The 20696-nt window shown below is 44.6% G+C and overlaps 1 protein-coding gene across 1 annotated transcript in view; it reads left to right on the forward strand.

The window, feature by feature from the left end:
- The window catches only part of DLG2 (discs large MAGUK scaffold protein 2), an 852330-nt gene that overhangs the window by 648279 nt on the left and 183355 nt on the right, over positions 1–20696 (forward strand). Inside the window, exon 13 of the mRNA XM_081909134.1 lies at positions 347–488. Coding sequence (XP_081765260.1) covers positions 347–488 — 142 coding nt within the window. The remainder of the gene's footprint in view (positions 1–346; positions 489–20696) is intronic.

Here is a 20696-nt window from a genome sequence, read left to right on the forward strand (position 1 = left end):
CAAAGTGACTTAAATGGGATCCATCCCCATTTAAATAAAATGAGCTCTGCTGCAACAAGCTGTGCGGTGTTCAAATCCCACTACAGTGGTACCTCGGGTTAAGAACTTAATTCATTCTGGAGCTCTGTTCTTAACCTGAAACTGTTCTTAAGCACCATTTTAGCTAATCGGGCCTCCTGCTGCCGCCGTGCCGCTGGAGCACGATTTCTGTTCTCATCCTGAAGCAAAGTTCTTAACCCCAGATACTATTTCTGGGTTAGCGGAGTCTGTAACCTGCAGCGTATGTAACCTGAAGCGTCTGTAACCCTAGGTAATCACAACTCATTTGTTTGTTTTTAACCTGCAGCTTATTCCCCGCCAATGGAAAACCATATACTGTCTTCAGGCAACAACGGCACTTTAGAATACAAGGCATCTTTGGCTCCCATCTCACCGGGAAGATATTCGCCTATCCCAAAGCACATGCTTGTCGAGGATGACTATACCAGGTCAGATATCCGCCTTTACTGAGTGCCTCTGATTGATTACTTGGTTCAGGAAGCACAATTTTAATGCCATTATTAGAATGTTGGCAGTGCATGAACAGTGGAGCAGTCTCGTTACATAGGGACTCTCAAAATCATCAGCATCACCTTCTCTTGCGCGTAATTAATGGTTAGCCTAATGGGCCACACTGTGTATTATGACAGGGGGTAGACAACAGGTGCAACCTCAGTGGCTTGTAATAACCCTGACCCACCACTGCTTCCCACTGGCTACCAAAGCCTCAATATTTTCCTGCCCTGTTCTCTGCCTCAAAGGCCAGCCCCAATTTCTCTTCCCCTTCCTCCTTCTCCCAGCCCAGCTCCTTGCAGAATATCGTGGATTTTCCTGCTATTCTGCTGGGCACTGCATTCTGCACGACACTTTCTCATTTATTTGGATGCTTTTATATGCCTTCCTTTGCATATAAAAAGGCAACTTGACAGCGCAGCCGAATAAGACTAAAAGAACGCTTCAGCTATCTCATATAACACAGCCCTTAGAAAACATAACACAATGATTCTTAATTGGCTAAAGAAGCAATTTACTAGCAGCAGCAGCAGCTAATCCATTGATCTAATCGGGTTCCTCCACCTTCAAATGCCCTCTGAAAAAGGTACAATTTAACCAGCCAACTAAAGAAAGATAGCAGAGAGGGAGATCTGCATGCAAGGAATGACAACCAAAAAGGCCATTTCCCAGAGCTCCACGCTGTGTAGTTCATCCTGCATAGGGTCTCACCTGCTGATCTTAAAACATGGGCAGGTTGTTGTGGAAGAAGTTGTCCTTGCAAACATGTAGCTTGAAGACAACATGGCAGCTACTATTCCCAAATTTGCCCCCTGCCACTCCTGATATGCCCCTGAGTTAGTACCACATCCTTGGGACTTCTACTCACCCTACTTTCATATCGGTCCCTCAACCCAAGGCTCACATGTTGGGCAACACTCACCTCCAAGTTGCTGCCTCTGTGGGATCTCTTGCCCATTGCAATCTTTCGTCTTGCATATCTGAAATACGCACACCTAGTCTGGGGCATAATGGAGAGGGCTTTTCCTCCCCTTTGCTTCTGTATCAACAGCAAAAGCGCTTCCCTCTTCAGACTGCTGTCTCAGTTTTTATAACCCGCTGTGGGAGCAACTGCACAGAGATCTATTATGCAGAGATAATGCAGATTTGATTCTGCATCTGTCTCTAGTGATCTGCTCAGTCAGCTCACTTAGGCCCAGCTTCAAGCAACCTCAATCAACTATGAATTTCTTTTGCCGTTCATATACATGTGGTCACCCTGATTGTTTGGACCGCTGAAGAGCAATAGTCTATAAACCACCCAAAAAATGCACATCTCCTACATATGCACATGACACGTATACCCTTCCCCCCTGCACTAGTTTTCAGCATTTAAGAATGACAGGAACATGACACAGATACATTATGACAAACCCCACAATAATATTTGCTTCTGGCAGCTCTCTGCTAAGTGCATGGGACCTTGACACCCTACCTTCTCCCCAAGAACCTTGAGAAAGGTTTTGTTCAGTTGCTATGAATTATTTGTTTAGAGAGCCCAAGCCATTTTTAAAAATAATAATAATAATAACTTCCCCCCGTGAATACACATCTGGGTGCTCTCTTGTTATTAGCCATTCCCTCAAACGAAAGCCTTCCATTTTGCACGCTAATATTGAACCCACATTGGAAAGGCTTGTGGGAAAGTTAAAAAAAAATATGATAATTTCATATCATTATTCTCTGATGCGAAAGCAAAGGAGCCATTTAATCACCCTGAGTGTACAGTCACCAGGGAGCTGCATCCCATCATGGCTCTTTGATGACTCTGCCCACATGGTTTAGGTGTTCGGAAGCAGACGCTTCACATTCTGGATGGAGCGAGGTGTTTGGCTGCAAATGCAGGTCTGGGATTGGCTTCTGACATTGCCAGAGAATTTGAGCGAGGAGGAAATGGCTGCCACCAGTAAGGACCTGTGGGATAGACATGGAGCTATCTTCCCAACACCAACCTCATTGCAATTTACCTGGGTGGTGCGCTGAGGTCAGGACTGCCAACACCCCACTGTGAAACTAATCTGGCCAGCGCTGGGTACCATAAGGTTACCAGACGTCCCTGTTTCCCGGGGACAGCCCCCAGATTTACAAATCAGTCCCCTGACAAAATCCATCTATTTAGTAGGAAGTTGAAAAGTGTCCCTAGATTCATTGGAAAAAATCTGGTAACTTTAGGGTACCATGCCCTATAATAGCCAATGCAATCCATTCCTCCCTTGAACAATTAAACTTCCGGGGTATTGTCAGAACACAAAGCTGGTGGACCTAAGCTTTCCCAGAAAGAGCATTTTTGTTTTGCATCAGTAGAAAGCCCTGCCAGAGCGCTAAAGTCCTGTTAGTTGCCTAGGAACATTGCCACTGCTACCAGACCTGTGCTGCAGCCCAGGAATCCTAGACCTGTTCTGCGTTTTAAAAGTGCCATGAGTGAAGTGCATTCGATTGGAGAGCGTTGCACGAGACAAAGCTCCGTCTTCTAGCTCCCTTTACGATATCGGCCCTAGTGACTTCTCTCTCTTTTTGCAGATATGACTTCCCTTGGTAGGTGTTTCCCACTGGAACAGGGACCACTGCCAGCCAGTAGGGGGATTCTCATGAGTGCAAGAGATACGATCAATCCCTGAGACAGACAGACAAACAAACAAAATCCTTTTATTCATTTTTGTTCACTTCTGCCTGCTGGAAAGGGAGAAGATCTTATGCCTTCTTTTAGAGTAACTTTCAGTGCTCTAAACACAAGATTTGCGGGCACCGGCTTGTGAACCTGCTTAAATGTAGTGCTACTTATTTTGGTGTGAATATTTTCATGTTGCTCAGTTTGCGCAATAAGAAACAAAAGGCGGTGTGTGCCAGTGGTTGGATTGGGAGCTAGAAAGTCAGCCTTCAGCTCCCTTCTCTCCTACTGACTTTGTGTGTGTGCGTGTGTGCGTGTACATCATCTTTGCTTTTTTGCAGCTTTCTTGATGCTATACGAAATCGCTACTGAAAGTTTGCCTGCTTGTGTAATGAATTTTTGCAACCTGTAGATGAGAAATACTAAATAATGTGAAGCTTTGGCAATATATTGTCATGTGTTTGGAAAGGAGCAGAATGTTTTTTCTGAATGCATTTGGGGGAAATGCTATTGCTGGATCCGGACAGGAATCTGGATGGACTTAAGGCCCATTCAAAGCAATGAGAAAAAAGACAGTCATGACTCAGTTTACACCCCGTTGATTTTAATGAGATGCAAGTGCAACTAACCTAACCTGGACCCAACCCCTTTTTTAAAAGCAGAAATAAAAAGCAACAGCCCTAAATTAGATTAAATTTCATTAAAGCTCGAGTGGACCGTCCACAAATTATGTAACAAAGTTTACCCACCAATGCCTGCTATGTTATTATGCAGTTGTATTTCATAATAATGCTTTTAATGTGCTTCAGGGGAAGAAAGCACCTATGTTCTTGCCATGGGATCCAATGTAAATATTCAGCAATTAAACTTACTTGATCAGTTCAAAGATCCATCTAGCCCAGCATTTTTTGTGTCCAGTAGAGGCCAGCCTGAGGATACCTGTTTCTGCTTTCTGTCCTCAGTTTAGGGACTGGGGAGAATTCAATTCAGTTTATGTGCTTTCCAAAATGACACATGAACCAAGGCAAAGCCGTCTTTCAAAGTTTGCACCTCTCTGAACGTCGCAGCGCAAATTCTCCAGACAAGTCATGCATATATTCGGACAAACTGTTCCTTAAAATGCATGTGTTAGTGAAAATAACACACAAAACTGACATGCATAAGAGAGAGAAATCGCACTAAATTCCTAACGAATTTTAATAAGAGCCGACTGAAATGTGGAGAATTTTTTAAAAAAAGAATGTGTCACAAATTAATGCAGAAATGGAATGGCATTCAAGTTGTGAGTGAACACATGAGCAATTCACAAGATAGGCAGTTCCATCCATTCCTACCTCCAATTACAAGATAAGGAGAGCACAAGATGCAAAAGATCCCTGGTTCCATCCCGGGCATCCTCACCCAGCGGCATAGCGTGGGTTGTCAGCACCCGGGGCAAGGCAAGTAATTTGCGCCCCCTAACCCCTAACCTGCCGCCACTGCCAGCTTCTTCTTGCTGCTGCCTGGTCTGGTCTGGTGTGGTTCTCTCCCGCGCTCAGCGCTGCGCTGGGCAGCCGCTGCACTGCTCAGATAGTCCCTCGTTCCCTCTCCGCACCGCACGCCTGGCACCCACCCCCTCCACAGTGGGCGGCGACCCCGCGGCTCAGATCGGATTCGCACAGCCAGCACTGCAGTGAGAGAGAGTGAGTGAGCCAGGTAGGGGCAGAGAGCTGCGAGTGCGAGCGCCCCCCCCCCAGATGTTGCACACGGTGCGGCCGCCCCCCCCCCGCACCCGCCACGCTACGCCACTGTCCTCACCTGGTGTCAGGTGACAAGAAAAAGCCTGATACCCCGGAGAGCCTTTGTCATCTGAACAACTTGGAGCAGTGCAGCTTCCTGTTTGCATTATGCTCTGTATAACCACCAAGTATGCTATGACGACTGAGGTCTGAAAGCAGAAACACATATCTGTATCTCGTTCCCCTGCCCAGTTTCTCAATGAGGTTGTTGAGTCTGAGAGGCAGTGCCCTGGTTTGATCTCTGTGAATCCCACAGGAGCATAGGAGCCAGCTCTTAGGGAGTGAGGTTCCTTTGCCACCCCCCAAGAAAATACTTGAGGGGGCCGCCCCTAAGTTGACAGACATTGCCATTCAAATGCTGTGCATCTTGTGATTGATTATGTGGGGTGGGGCTTGCCTGCTCCCACCCCAATATATTATTCAAGTTGGCACCCCTTCATTGGAGCATGTAGGGTAGCCCCCAGGCATGTGGTTGATTTTGTGTGTGTGTTTAAATTTACTGGTTTATATGAGTGGAAATCCTCCATGACGGGTGGAACCCTGATTGGGTCAGAATCCCTGCCTGCGTACAATAAGCAAGGAAATCCCTTTCCTATATGTCCAAATAGAATAGAAGTTATTATTTATACCCCACCCATCTGGCTGGGTTTCCCCAGCCACTCTGGGTGGCTCCCAACAGAGTATTAGAATACAGTAGTCTGTTAAACATTAAAAGCTTCCCTAAAGAGGGCTGCCTTCAGATGTCTTCTAAAAGTCTGGTAGTTGTTCTTCTCTTTGACATCTGGTGGGAGGGCTTTCCACAGGGCGGGTGCCACTACCGAGAAGGCCCTCTGCCTGATGGATATGCAAGTGGTAGATAAACCTTTGTGTGATGTGCATTCGTCGTGGAAGATGTGGTTCTTTCCATACTTAGGAAGATTTGTGTGAGTCTCACTATATTGCCAGTCAGAGTTGACCAGAGTAGCATCAGGGGGCCCTGTGGCCCTTAAAACCCTCCCCAGAAAACACCCTGAGTTGTCCTTTCCTTGGGTGATTCCCACCTCCCAAGAAGGAATATGTCCTTGGACTCCAGCAATGTGTCTCACTCGCCTGATGGAGGATGCAGAGGGGGGTGTACAGAAAGTAGCTTACTGTACAAAGGGGTGTGTGTGTATTAATTGATCCACTCGCTTCTGCCTCTGGCCACACCAGCCACTAGAAGTTTCCCTAGAGACATGGTCCTCAGGTGGGGAAAGGTTTCCTACTCCTAGACTATACAATACTGAGCTGGATGGATGCATTGTCTGATTTCATACCAGGCATGTTTCTATGATCTACCCATCTGCATCTTGCCACTCTCACAGTGTCTATATATTGTGGGATACATAATCTTTGGACAGCCCATGGCTTAGCCGACGCCAGATCATCTCCCCGATCGGTTTCAACCTCCCCCATCCCCACCCCAGCCACATTCGCTGCAGTTATTCTCTCGTGTAGCCCTGTGTATTTTTAAGCAAACAAACATGATCATTACTGCAAGTCCTCAATGCCGCTTCGCATGGTAACCATGACAACCTTGAGATATGGAATGTGCGTTCCATGCGCTGTCCAAGCATGGAGGTGCTGCTGGCCAAATTCTGCTTTGCTTGTTTCGATAATGAAACTAGAGAGGGGGAGAGAACGATATTCTGCAGTTTGATACAGCTAAGTGCATGTTTGCAGTTTAGCCTAACGCATCGCTCACAAGAGGGAGAAATGACCAAGGTTGTATTTTCCCCCCTTCTTCTTCTTATCACTAATTCACTGCTACAGTATTTTTTACTATGCTTCCTGAATGGTTCGAAAGTTAACCAGAAACCTCTGTTCTTTCGCTTCTCCAGGCAATTCCATTGTTATTAATATTTACAGTTCACTGTTGAGCGGTTTTTGCTTCCATGTTGTAATGTGTTGTTTAAGTAGCAACTGATGCTGAGTTTTGCTGTGAACTCTCTTAAAAAATAAATGCTTTTCTTTTCTTTTCCTGTAAATACAAGTGAAATGTTTATCCAGGCTAATGAGTACATGAGGGATCCAGAAATAAAAGTCAGCTAGAGCTATATGTTAAAACAAATATAAGGAAGGATATTTTGAGGGTTAGTGGTTGGTAAAATTCCCAGGGCTTTAAAAAATAATAATCAGATATACCTAACAGTGACATACTTGCCCTTCTTTAGGGTATACTGATTATTTCCAACCCCCGAAAGCCATTATTTTAGGAATACACAGCTTCGTGATCTCTCTGTCAGATACAGTGGTACCTCGGGTTAAGAACTTAATTTGTTCTGGATGTCCATTCTTAACCTGAAACTGTTCTTAACTAGAGGCGTACTTTCATTAATGGGGCCTCCTGCTGCTGCCGCCGTGCCGCCGCCGTACGATTTCTGTTCTCATCCTGAAGCAAAGTTCTTAACCCAAGGTACGATTTCTGGGTTAGCGGAGTCTGTAACCTGAAGCGTCTGTAACCTGAAGCGTCTGTAACCCGAGGTATACACAGCTGTTGAAATCTTTATTTCCCATCCAAACCAAACCCCTCGGGCGATATTACCCTGCTAGAATTATGTGAAAACAATGAGCCAAGGCTTTGATCACTGGCCTACGCTTCCATAGATGCAGAATCCCACCCCAGATCGCACAGCTAGCTCCTCTCACACAGCACAACAACCCTGTTCTGTAGAGAGGGCGCAGCTCTGGGGACAAATTGGCTACAGCCAATTTGAGCCACCATGTCACGAGCCTCAGGGGCTGATGGGAGTTGTAGTCCAGCAACATCTGCAGGGCACCAGGCTGGCCTAGACCACCAGATTTCTGCAAGGATGTTGTCGTCGTTTTCAGTCCCAGAAAGAAATTACTACTCAAGCCCTGGGCTGGTACACATTGGAAGATGCTTTAGTTGAGAGAGCCTGTTGATGAGACCTTTTTCTCTTTAGTAATCAAGCTCAGGGTGGCATATTTTGTTCTCTCCCCCATGATCCCAATTTTATTTTCACAATAACCCTTTGAGTAAGGTTAGCTGGGGGGAGAGTGTGTGGTAGGGGATAGCTTTATGCTGGAGACAGTTCCTCACCCTGGATCTGCAATTGCCTCTTAAAGATCAACTCTCGTCTTGAAGCAACAGCAGTTGGGGTTCCAGAGATAGGTTCCCTATCATTAAGACCTTAATTTTAATAACTCAGTGTATTTTTTTGCTACATATGACCCTGCTTTCTACAGTGTAAGCCTGTGGCTGCTGCTTATTCTGCAACTGTCAGGTGTTTGGTGTTTGAATAATGCTTTTCAGTTGAAGTTGCACTGTTATGACAGCATGGTTTGGTGTTGGAAAATATCGTGTGATCCCGTGCAATGCACATGTCCTCTTGGAACTGTTCCGCTGCCCCGTACTGTGATTATATTATTGCCATAGTGTGCTTTTTTCTTATAAAAAAATAATAATTCCAAACTTGAAGATGCATGAATATAAGCCAGGAAATACACATCTACCTGCTATCCAATTCACCAGCCATCAATAAATCCCTCTTTTTTTCCGTCATGGAAACCAATATGGTCTAAATGTGGTTTCCAAGCCGTTACACCTCAACCCAACCCTGCTGAGCTTCAGCAAAGCAGTGGATTCATGTGCCTTCAACTTCCCCCAGCACCTGTATGAGAATCAGACCTGTGTCCTTGGCCTTATTAGCACGACACACTAATCAGGTGCTCGTTAACATGGAAGGAAGGATGCAATCTGGCCCTAATTCGGCAGAGGGGAGGAGAACAATTATTTCCACTGAGGAAACAGGAAGCGACCGTTTAGTCTATATTTATACTATAAAAGACATTTCGGCATTTCTGTTTAGGAAAGAAAGAGCTTCTAGCAGAATTCAGATGTTTGCCCTTTTTTGAGATTGAAAGAAAGGGAGACCCTGTCCCCCAGGGGAGATGAGGAATCTGGGCGATGCATTTTTAACACCACCTGATCAGTTTCCCCGCCCACCCGCCTCCAACTATCATGTTGGCTGGTTTCCGATGCTCCTTGTCCAACAAGCTGTGGTTTGTCTGAGAAAGAACAAGCTATCCCTCCTCCCCTTCTTCCCTCATGTACCTGGGTGTCACCACCCCCTCCACTTGTGCACTCTCAAGATCTGCATGTTCAAACTGCATCAGAAGAGGCTTCTGTTCAGATACCAATGTATCTGTACATAGGCCTCTGCCTCATTCCATGTGATCCTACATAAATATTCAACAATTAAACTTACTTGATCAAATCAAAGATCTATCTAGCCCAGCATTGTTTTGTGTCCAGTAGAGGCCAGCCGGAAGGTACATGTTCCTGTTTTCTGTCCTCAGTTTGCATTTATGTACATTCCAAAATGACACATGAACCGAGGCAAAACGTTTGCGCCTCTCTGAACATTGCAATGCAAATTCTCCAGACAAGTACACTCATACCTCAGGTTACAGCCGCTTCAGGTTGCGTTTTTTCGTGTTGCGGACCGCCGAAACCTGGAAGTGCCAGAACCGATTACTTCAGGGTTTTGGTGGTCACACATGTGCAGAAGCACTAAATCGCACATTGTGCATGCGCAGAAGCGCCAAATCGCAACCCGCGCATGTGCAGATGCGGGTTGCGAACGCTGCAGGTTGTGAACGTGCATCCCGCACGGATCACGTTCGCAACCCGAGCGTCCACTGTATTGTGTACCAAAATGCATATATTGGGACAAACTGTTCCTAAAAATGCATGTGTTATTTAAAATAACACGCACAAACTGACGTGCATAAGAGGGGGAAATCACACTAAATTCCTAACGAATTTTCACAAGAGCCAACTGAAATGTGGAGAATGGGGGGGGAGAGTGTGTCACAAATTAATGCAGAAATGGAATGCCTCGTGAAGAGAGACTCTGGCCCAGTCAGCATCCCTCGTGATGTAGAGGAACTCTACACAGATAAATCAACAGGTGGCTAAAGCTCCTCCTGATGTAGCCTGGATAGCCAGAATGGCAGTGGCAGTGATACTGGGCAAGACCAGGATCCCCTCCATGCTTTTGGTCAATGTGCAGAAAGGGCCAGCGAACCCTGCTGGGGTCTCATCCATACCATACAATTAAAGCACGTGGCTTCCTTCTGAAGAAACCTGGGAACTGTAGTTTGTTTAGGGTGCTGGGAACTGTAGCCCTGACTGGGGCCCAGTACCGTTTCCAGGATTCTTGAGGGGAAATACCTGTGCTTTAAATGTGGATGTGACTGTAGGCATGGGCATTCCAGAATGGACTGCCAGGCTCATGGAGCTACAAGTAGACACAGAACTTTTAATACTTTAAACAGCAAGAGCATAACCTCCAGGTCACTTCCCAACATTAAGGTAAACTTCAAATGGGGGAGAGAATTGTTGTGCTCAGATCCTGCTTTCACCTGGTTGGCCTTTGTGAGGACAGGATGCTGGGCTACATGGGCCATTGGCCTGATCCTGCCTTTCTTGCGCTCTTAAGCAGTAGTTGCCACTGCACCTCCTGAAACTTTCTGTGGCAGCCCTCCCACCCACTTTGGTTCACATGCACACTCTGCAATGGCTGAAAAAGCTCAGCCCAAAATGTTTGGCCTAGCTCTAACTTAAACCACAAGCTGGATGTCATGGGGGAACTGTGGTTCAGCAGAAATGGGAGACTGAACTGCAATTAGACACGCTGTGCAGGGGAAGGCATGCTTTCAAACTTGCAGCTTATTCCGCTCCAATAAACCATAGTTTCTTGCACTTGGCATGTTGCCTAGCTGAACCTGGTCTATATAATGTTGCTGTCACACCATTGCACCAGTCTTCAAGCTGTGCTTTCAGGGTTCAGGCCTGGGGTCCCTTGGAATTGCAGAAGGGGAGCATGTCCCGAAATACACCGTGCTTGCCACTGATGACCTTTCTGTGCAAAACTGCAGGGAAGTGTTTTGTTTATGTACTGGGGACCCCATTCAATTAAAAGTGACCTCGCCAACGTCCTGCACGAACCAAGTGTGCACCCTTAAATATGTCCTCAGAATCCTCACCAGTGAACATAGGATCCTTGGTGGATGTGCACAAGTTTCTCAGCAGCCGTGGAACACTATAGAGTATGAAAGCCTGATTTGGCAAATTAAAAACTCACTATTTAGTGCAGGCATAGGCAAACTCAGCCCTCCTGATGTTTTGGGACTACAACTCCCATCATTCCTAGCTAACAGGACCACTGTTCAGGGATGATGGGAATTGTAGTCTCAAAACATCGGGAGGGCCAAGTTTGCCTATGCCTGATTTAGAGGCTTGGCTCTAGCTAGATACTGAATTCTAAAAAACAAACCCCAGAGCAGTGGATTTCATCATGCAATGCGTGCTTGATTACGCAATGGTGTGTGTGTGTGCGTATGTAGCAATGTTATGGCGACATAAAGAACAAATGAAAATGGAAGAATAGAAAATGGGCTGTTAAAGAGAAACTCCCCACAGTTTCCTACTTATCGATAGCAGCCAATTTCTTATCCGCTTGCGTAAGTTGCATGAGCTGATGGAGCGCTGCGTCTCGCAGAAAATAACCCTGTTGCTTGCCGCAAACATTGGGATCCTTCATCATGTAAATTCATTTGGAGTGATTGCTGATTATCTGAAACTAATCAAGCAGCAGTGTTCTGGCAACACTGGAGGAGTTTTGATTCGGCGGTGGGGGGGGGGAGAATAAAAGGGGGGGATGGAGAGTCGGAAGACAAATGTAGATTTTAGCCATGAAGAATGAGAATGTCAATGCTCACACAGGGATCTTTAATGAGCAGAGGCTTCCTCATTCAGTTTCTCTGTGGTGAAGCCGCAAGGAGGTGGCTTTTACTTACTGTGTTCACAAGGAAGCTCGTTTTTCTCCCCTTTAACGTTTCCTCTATTTTCTTTGCTTGGTGATATCTGAGAATAAGCGTATCCTGCAGTATTTTGTTCCACTCTTCCACTACAAGGGCCTTCAAGGCATCTTATGGCAACAATTGGCCTGAGTCCCACTGACACCTTCACCAGGCACAATGGAGAATGTGCAGATAATCCATCCATGAAGAGGAAATTCTGCCCATTCCCCGGTCAATATACAGATGTGAATCCTAGAATTGCAAAGGTTGAAAGGGACCCCAAAGCTTATCTAGTTCAGTGCAGAAATCCGGAAGGCAGTACTTTGTCCTGGATCTTAGGCAAGTCAATCGAAAAATCACTCATTTTTTGGTGTTTTTGTAAAAAAAAGAAAGAAGAAAAAGCTCAGGTGCTTTCCTAAAAAAAGCTCAACATTTTGAGATATAGCAACCCTGTCTTAGGGAATATGTGCATATTGACTGGGTTTGGGCCATTATGCATAATCCTCAAATGCTTTGGGGAATGTGCATATCTTCTCTGTGAGAGGGTCTTCCCTGTGGTGGTTGCCCAATATGTGGAACACCCTCCTCAAACATGTTTTCCTGGTACATTGGCTGCTATTTTAAGAGCAGAAAAAGAGGTTATGCCAAAGGCCCTTCTGGTTCAACACTCAGCTCAGCAGCCAGCCAGATGACTCCGGGAAGCCCACTTCTTTTACAGAACATAGGGACAATCACACTGTCCTGCAACTTGCATTCAGAGGCTTAGTGCCATCAATCCTTAAGGTTGAACCACTATGAGATCCAGTGGTGGAGGAACAGCTGCCTTGTTCTCTTGAGCTTTTGGTTGCATTTAATTGCGTTTGAGCTCCTTCCATTTCCCCAGTTGTTTAAATTGGAACCTGTAGTGTGACTTCCTTGGTCTGATGTCCACCATGACATGGGATATGGAAACATAGGGATCTGCTTTATAACTGAGCCCGGACCATTAGTCCCTCTAGCGTAGCAAATGTAGGACAACAGTTCTAGTCCTACATTTCCAGTCCTTCCTGGGATTGAACCTGGAACTTTCAGCATGCAAGAATGTTCTACCGTTAAGTTATGACCATTCCTCAGATAGGAAATGAATGAATGGCTATCAGCCATGGTGGCAATATTCTCCATCCATTATTGCAGGCAGCAAAGTCCAAAATTCTCCAGGGTGCTATTTTTCTCAGATCTCACCATGGGAAATTCTCTTTCCAAAAATCTAAAATAAAATAACCTCTTTAAAATTCCTAAGCAAAAAAAATGATTAAAAGTCGTTTCATGTCCTTGAAAGAGAAGAGGGCTTCACAGTCCAAAGTGAGAAAAAGATGGAGGGAGTGAAGAAAAACTGAATGAAATACAATGGAGGAATTTCAGTGAGGCAAGACAGAAAGAGAGAAAAACAGAGATCCATTTAAAGGAGCCTTTATGATAGAATAATAGAATTGAAGAGTTCTAAGGAATCCCAAGGATAATCTAGTAGACCAACCCCCTGCAGTGCAGGAATTGCAGCTAAAGAATCCTTAACAGATTGTTATAGAAGGGAGTCACAAGGAATGCATGCAGCTGCTTTGAACCTGAAATTCTGAGTCGCACAGTTGTGTCAAGAGAGCTTCATGCTATGTTGTGATAGGTCAAGATTTCTCAAACAGTGGTCCATGGACTACCACTGGCTCGAAAGCTTCATTCAGGTGGACCATGGCCTATCTATAGATTTGTAGCTGAAGACAGGAGGTGGCGCATCCATCATATTAAACATCCCTATTCGTTTTCATTGTATTTTCATTGCTTCGTTTGTATTGCAATTCAAGTTGGAGTATTAAAAAATGAACGGAGCAATGCAGATGCAATTAAAAAGAATGATACAGCTCCTAGCACAGTGTGTTACAGTTGCTGCAACAGGCAGAGCAGCTTACAGTGGCACTCCACATTAGAGACTTGTATAATGATAAGTGGGTTTTTTCAACCGGAATGTATGTAAAACTGTTAAGAAGAGCAAAATTACCTTCTGTGCAAATGATGAAAAAGACTGAAAGGATGGTACACATACTGTGATAAGTGTGTAGTCCTTTAAAAACAGGGCAGGGCAACCTGTGGCACTTTCGATGTTGTTGGACTCCAACTCCCATGAGCCCTAGCAAGAGCATGACCAGGGCTGAGAGGTGATGGGAATTGTAGTCTGGAAGTATCTGGAAGGTCAGAGGTTCTCCAGCCCTGTTTCAAAGGGGACGGGGGATAGAAATCTACTTATATAGGTTCCCATTCCATACCTTGACTGCCCCCCCCCATTTCTTTTCTTATTCTTCTGCTTGTACTGTTTCACTTTTCCTATGTAAGGATAAAAGCTCTCCAACATTTGGGTGTGTTGATGTCAGACTCCATCATGGCTGTTGTTGAACTCACTGAAATAAATCGAATCCTCATGTATGCTTTACAGTTCGGAGCTGTGGCTGGTAGAATCATAATTAACCAAAGCATTTTAACCAGGGTTATCAAATATCTGTAAAACGTGTTGCGTACACACCCAGCAACCCGACGTTAATTTGCTATTTGTATTGAAGGATTGCCCAGAAACCTGGCTTCTTTTTCCATGATGTATAAAATGATGTGAACCTTTTGTCCCAAGGTGTGTTTGAGAATGTAAAATTAAATGTTAGCAATTAAAAAGTCAACTGTGTAGAAGCTGAAAAACAAATGATGTCCCCAGATGCTTGAAGGCGCCGTGAAAAGGGGGAGGTTGTTACCCATTTGTTATGTAATCTATTTCGATTCACAGAGTGTAACAAATGCTTTGTATTTGCTTTAATCACAATAAAAGACATAAACTGAGCAGCTGTTCGGTCTTTGAAAGTGCTTTGGTTGTGGATAAAGTAACGTGGATCCATCTTGAAAAGAGTGCTGATCCATTTTATTTTATTTTAACATTTCCCCAAATGCTTTTTGATTTTAGTTCCCTGCACATGTTTAAATTCATTTCCAAGAATTAGTTCTTCTTCCCAGTGTAAGACTTCATTGCTCATTTCCAAGCTGCCACTTTTGTTTCCTTTACATAAACGTCCGTAGCTTTAATCGCGTGGCATTCTTCCTTCCAAAATAGTGAAGATCTCCTTTCCATTCTAATCCCCCACACGGTTGGAAGTGCAGGAGGGAAAGTTGGGGGGTGGGCATGCTAGCTCACTTCCCTCTCACCCCATTGTCATCTCCATGGAGTGGGGAGCCTTCTCTACATATTGGGGTCACCAATGAAGGTCCATGGGGACAAGCAACAGGGAGTCGACCTCTCATGACCAATGGAAGCTGATCAGTTAGGGCCAATGGGGCACTGCGCCACCAGCCTGGCATGGTCTGCCTTCCTCTGCCTCCTCACTTACAGCCAGTCTGGGTTGTCGCTGGTTCTGGCTCCACCAACTGTTGGCAACCCCACCTTCTGCCCTCTCGGTTCTAGGCGGCACCAGCCACCACTGACCATGACGTTGGGGATTAGAAGGGAGGACTGATATTTCTGGTGCCACCAGAGGGTGAGAGAACTGGAGCCAAGGCATAGGATTCCTGAGGTTGTTTCTTGTTATCCTTTGAGGCTTGGATGAAACATAGCACAATGGGACTATTCCCGTTCCCACCTTTCCCCATTCATGTCCTGCGGCCTTCCCCAAATCTGCTCCAGGAGGTTGAGTTGGGGACCCAGAACCCAGAACTGCTGGAGGCTGTCTTGCTAAAGAAAGAAAAAAGAAACCTATGGTGATCCCTGTTTGCTGGATCACAGTTCTCTAGGTGTTGGTTGGGATCTCAGGGATTCGCCATCCTTCTCATGGCTGATAACAATTCGAAACGGTTTTGAGGTTCAAGCTTCCATGAAACCACACCACCCAAACAGACAGTCCTCCCGAAGATGTGCGAGGGGGACTGCAGCTTGTGACGAAGGAGGGGTACACATGCTTTGAGTACGACTTCAGATGTTCCAGAGAACATGAAAAATGGGTTTTGGGGTCTCTTTCCCCCTTGCAGACCTCAAAGCTGTGGGGAGAGAGCAATAGTGTTACAAGAGAATATATCTCATCTTCTCACTGTTTGGCTGAGGACTCTTACATTTCCCGGGCTATCCTTGCCTTCGATGGTAGATTATCAGTCTCCTGGTGCATTGGAAACTATCCCATATCCCAGTCTTTCCTCATCTTCACCTGACATACTCCTGTCTTTATTTCCTTTACCTAGGCCTACAACCTAACACCTTTATCTTTCCCTTGCATAACCACATCTGAAATACTTCCTTCCCTCAGTTGTAACATTCAGGACTCTAATCCGTCATGGGCATGGGCTGCAGTCAGCTAAGTCCTGCTCAGAGCAGACCCATTGAAATTAATGAACCTAAGTCATGCCCATTAACTTCAGTGGGTCTACTCTGAGTAGGACTAGCATTGAATGCCACCTTATGATCTCTGTCTTTCCCATTGCCTCTGGTTTCCTTCCCTCTGATGAAATACTTTGTCCAGTGATTTGAATATGTGAGCCTCACATACGCTGGCTCACCTCTTAATCTAAAAACTGTCTTTTTATTTTATTTACACATTGGTAATCCATGTAATAAACATATATACATAGGCAGAATACAATGTATGAGAATAGAAACAGCAAAACTATCCATAAAAGCATCGATAAATATGGATTGGTTTAAAAGGAAAATTTGTATTACAAGGGTCTGCCAAAAGACATCAGAAAGGAGAGAGGGATGGTTCCTGCCAAACCTCTATTGGCAAGGAGTTCCACAGGGCCCACAGAAGACTGGGTCCGCTAGTGACGGCCAACCAAACCTCAGGGGCTTGGGGAACCATCAGAAGCTCCCCATCAGAAGCTTAATGATATCCAAGAACCACACACACCAACACTAGAGATGATGGAGAAATCCATTTGCTTCATATATTAATGTGGACCTACCTAGTATGCACATCTGGAACTAATATGCCAACATAACCACCCTTCAAAAGTCACACTTCCCTGAAGTCAGAGGAAAGTTCGCAGAGCCAAATGCATGTGAGTGAAGATAATGTAGAAAAATCCATTATGCTGGGGAAACAGCTTGCAAAAAAAAAAGTTTATATTAGGCAAGATTGTGCAAAAAAAAAAAAAAAGGGAAAATCCAGTTTTTTTAAAAGTGTGCATTTTTGTGCAGATTTTTTTTTTTAAGAATGAAAACTGATGCAGGAAAACTGCATTTAAGATTGGAACAATGGGAAACTGAAATTGACAAGATTTGTACATGCCCTGACTCATACGCAGACAGATATGCCTACGGCTACCGTAACTAGAATCTGCCGCAGTACTGAGAATGTGATATTTCTGCTTCACGTCCTGTCAATAGCCCTTTGTAGTCCTATCAAGAATGAAGCCGTAATTGGAAACTAGGGAGTATCCAGTGGAACTTTTAAACGGGCTCTTTATAAGCTGAATTTTACCCCTCATCACAAGCTACCTTTGAAGCTCCTCTCAGTTTCAGAAATAGTTTCTGTGTGTAATTTGGCGGGGAGCGAGGAAGCCCTATGCATAGTTTGCATATATGGTACTGCACTTGAGATTCTATAGTTCCCAGCCAAGGAACTGACTTGCAAGAAATGCAAAAGTTCTGTCCAACATTTCTTAACAAGCCTGGATTTTCAACAGATTCACACAACATTTTTCCCCCCATTCAAAATCGGTTGACCTTTTCAGTGATTTTGGATGTGCGAAACTGGCTTTGTGAGTGTTTCAAAAGATAATCTGGATTCAGCAGGCTTTCCTATAAAATGTTGGTGACCCTGTTGCAGGCTGAATCTGGTATTTATTTATTTTTTAAGCATTTGCAGGAACTGGTCAGCACTATTGAAAACATCTACTGGAGTTGATTTTGCTATGTCAAAAACAGTTGCCAACATTTCCCCTTACTTTAAGGAGGCCATTCAGAACAAATGGCCTTTCGCTGCTCTGCCATAACACCATGTTCCAAATCTTCTTTTGGAGATTTAAATTTCCTTGGAACATGATCGGTTTGCTTTTAGCATATGTGCATATGTTACAGCGATTTTTCTAAATTTGGAAAATACCATTATTCAAGTATGGAACTCAGAATCAGTATGATTGGAAATGACAGAATATTGGAAATTGGCATAACAGTATTAGTTCCGTTTGTTGTTGTTGTTTTTTTTAAAAAAGCAACGTTTATACCTCCTCTTTCTACATATTGTAAAGGAGGGCCATATATAACTTAAATCATGTAATATTAACAAAATTAATTGTGGGGCAGCAAAGAGAGACATTGCAAAATTCTCAGCCTTCCAACTAACATTTTATGACACTCTTTGAACTAAGATTTTTTTAAAAAAAAATGTGGTCAGTATTCTGTTCTGGCAAAATCCCTTCAAATCGATACTACGTGGTTCTCTCTTAAACAAAAATGCTGGGGTGTGATTGATGGTGGCTGGCTCACCACAAAAATCAGTTTAAAGAGAGTGAAAAGCTATATTGTGAGCTAAATTGCAATTGTACCAGTGGATTGCACTTTTAAATGATTGGCAGAGAACACAGATTTAGGAAGTAAAACCAACCACTGAAACAAATTCCAAGGTTACGCTGCCTATGTTGGTGCCAAATTCTTGCCCTCTGGTAGACATGATATGTTCTGTGTGAATGCTACAAAGGCTTGAAAAATGCAAGATGTAACTTAGACTGGATCAGAGCAAAGGTCCATTTAGCCTTGCATTTCCCAGCCAAAGAAGACCAAAAGAGAAAGCCAGACCTATTGCTCACTATGCCGTATTATTGAAAGCACACCAAACCCAGGAGAGAGAGAAAATGGTTTCCTTCTATGTAAAAGTCATCAAAACTCATTGTAATCTCTGTTTTCGTGATATTTAAGGGCTTTAGAACAATTGGCTTTTATACCACTATGAATGTCATAACTATTTGCAATGTTTCCAAAAGAACTCAAAATTATTTTCAGGGTTCGTTTTCTTTTATGATGTCATAGAGGTTGAGATTTTGTGTGTCTCTTTTTTCAAAGTGTTGTTCTACAGCTCTGTTCTTCCACCATTAGGCGGCCTGCATCACTTGAGTTTTCAGTGCATTTTGTTAGCCAACAGAGTATAGAGTAAAGGCTTGCCCCAGAAGACTGAAGGTCTGGATGCGGGGGCTGAATCCTGCAGACACTCGTGAGTTTCTTTGAAGCTTATGTAGATGTGCTTTCACAAAGATTTCCCCGGATTTACAAAACTGTTTCTTAGAAGTAAGAAGCAAAGCGCTTGAACCCGGCTGTGCCAGTTGCCTGCAGGATGAAACCTCTACGGTGAATGATGAAAGGTCCATTGTTTGAGACTTTAGGCTGCTGGATCTGTCTTTGCCATGCAGTGCCTGAACGGAAAGAGAAGTCCAGCATGCTTATTTTGGTTCATAATGGACGGTAGTCTTTGCACCCTTTGCATATTGTGTATTTTAACATTGAAGATGATCAGCTTCTGTTCAAATGCTTGGCTGAATTACAATGACTCTCAGACTAACTATGCATACTGTGTAGAGTGTATTCCCTGATTTATACAGTGTAACTATGACAAGATGTCACCTTTTTGTTTGCTGTTGCCGTTTGGTAGGTCTCCTTGTCTAGAACCGTGGTTTCCAGACCTGTGGGTCTTCGCCAACTAACACAGCAACACAATTAGAGCATATCTCATGGGCAGGAAGAGCATAGGCATCATAGGGTGGAAGGGACCATGAGAATCATTTAGTCCACCTCCCATGCAATGCAGGAACCTTTCGCCCAACACGGGGTTTGAACCTTCAACCCTGAGATTAAGAGTCTTGTGCTCTACCAACTGAGCTATCCCTCATCCCCCAGGAAGCTGAGTTGGGCTCTCAGCCCATCCAGCCCACAGCGCTCCAAAGTCTCCCAACACCTCCCACCTGATCCTTTTAACTGAAGTTGGCAGGAGCTGAATCTAGGAACATAGGGAGCTGGACCCATTGGTCCATCTAGTTCAGTATTGTCAGTGCTGACTGGCAGCAGCTCTTCCGGGAGTCTCTCTCCCAGCCATACCTGGAAATGCTGGCAATCAAACCTTATGCACACAGAGCCAATGCTCTACCACTGAGCCCGATATGCATAGCCTGTGCCCCACTGGGAATCCAGGACCAAAGAAATAACTTAGTCTATTGCTCAGATCCTCTGCTATTGCTAAATTATACCATCGCTCCATTGCCCACAGAGCACGGGTAGGAGACTGGACTGCTTATATCTCTTTGAATCCTCAGCAACTTTTAAGTAAGGGGTGGTCCTTGCCCTACATTGTTCCTTCCCTTTTCCTGGCATTCCAGCAGCATAAAGCTGATCTCCCCATTGCTTCTAGGGCTACAGCTTCGGAGCCACTGTTGTAGAAACCGGAGCCATGTATGTTGTTTCTCCACAATTCATCAGTGCATCACACATAAATGTTTGCTAGAAGGGGCTTCCAAACGCCTTTCAACTTTACGGCTATTACACGTTGTCCTCCCTTGTAGTGTGAATGTGCCTTCCAAACTTTACTGCTAGGATGTCCTAGATCTTTAGTATAAGTGTACGGGTCGTGTTAAAGTTCTTTCAGGGCGGGTTCTCTTGGCTTCCAGAAGGTAAGGAGCGACGCTTTAAACCAGTTTGTAGAATGAGAGTTGAATGTTATGGTACAGCTTTGACACCGGTTTGTTACGGCACACTTTTGTCACCGGTATGTTACGGCACAGCGTTGTCACCGGTTTCCTTCCCCCTAGCTGTCTTGTGTACAGTGCTGTGCCTATCACGTTCTTACTCTTTGTGACTAGCGTATTGTAACTTAACAGAAGTTTCTTTTTCC

The sequence above is a fragment of the Podarcis melisellensis genome (assembly GCF_964234715.1).
Source record: "Podarcis melisellensis genome assembly, chromosome: 4".
NCBI classification, from domain to species: Eukaryota; Metazoa; Chordata; class Lepidosauria; order Squamata; family Lacertidae; genus Podarcis; species Podarcis melisellensis.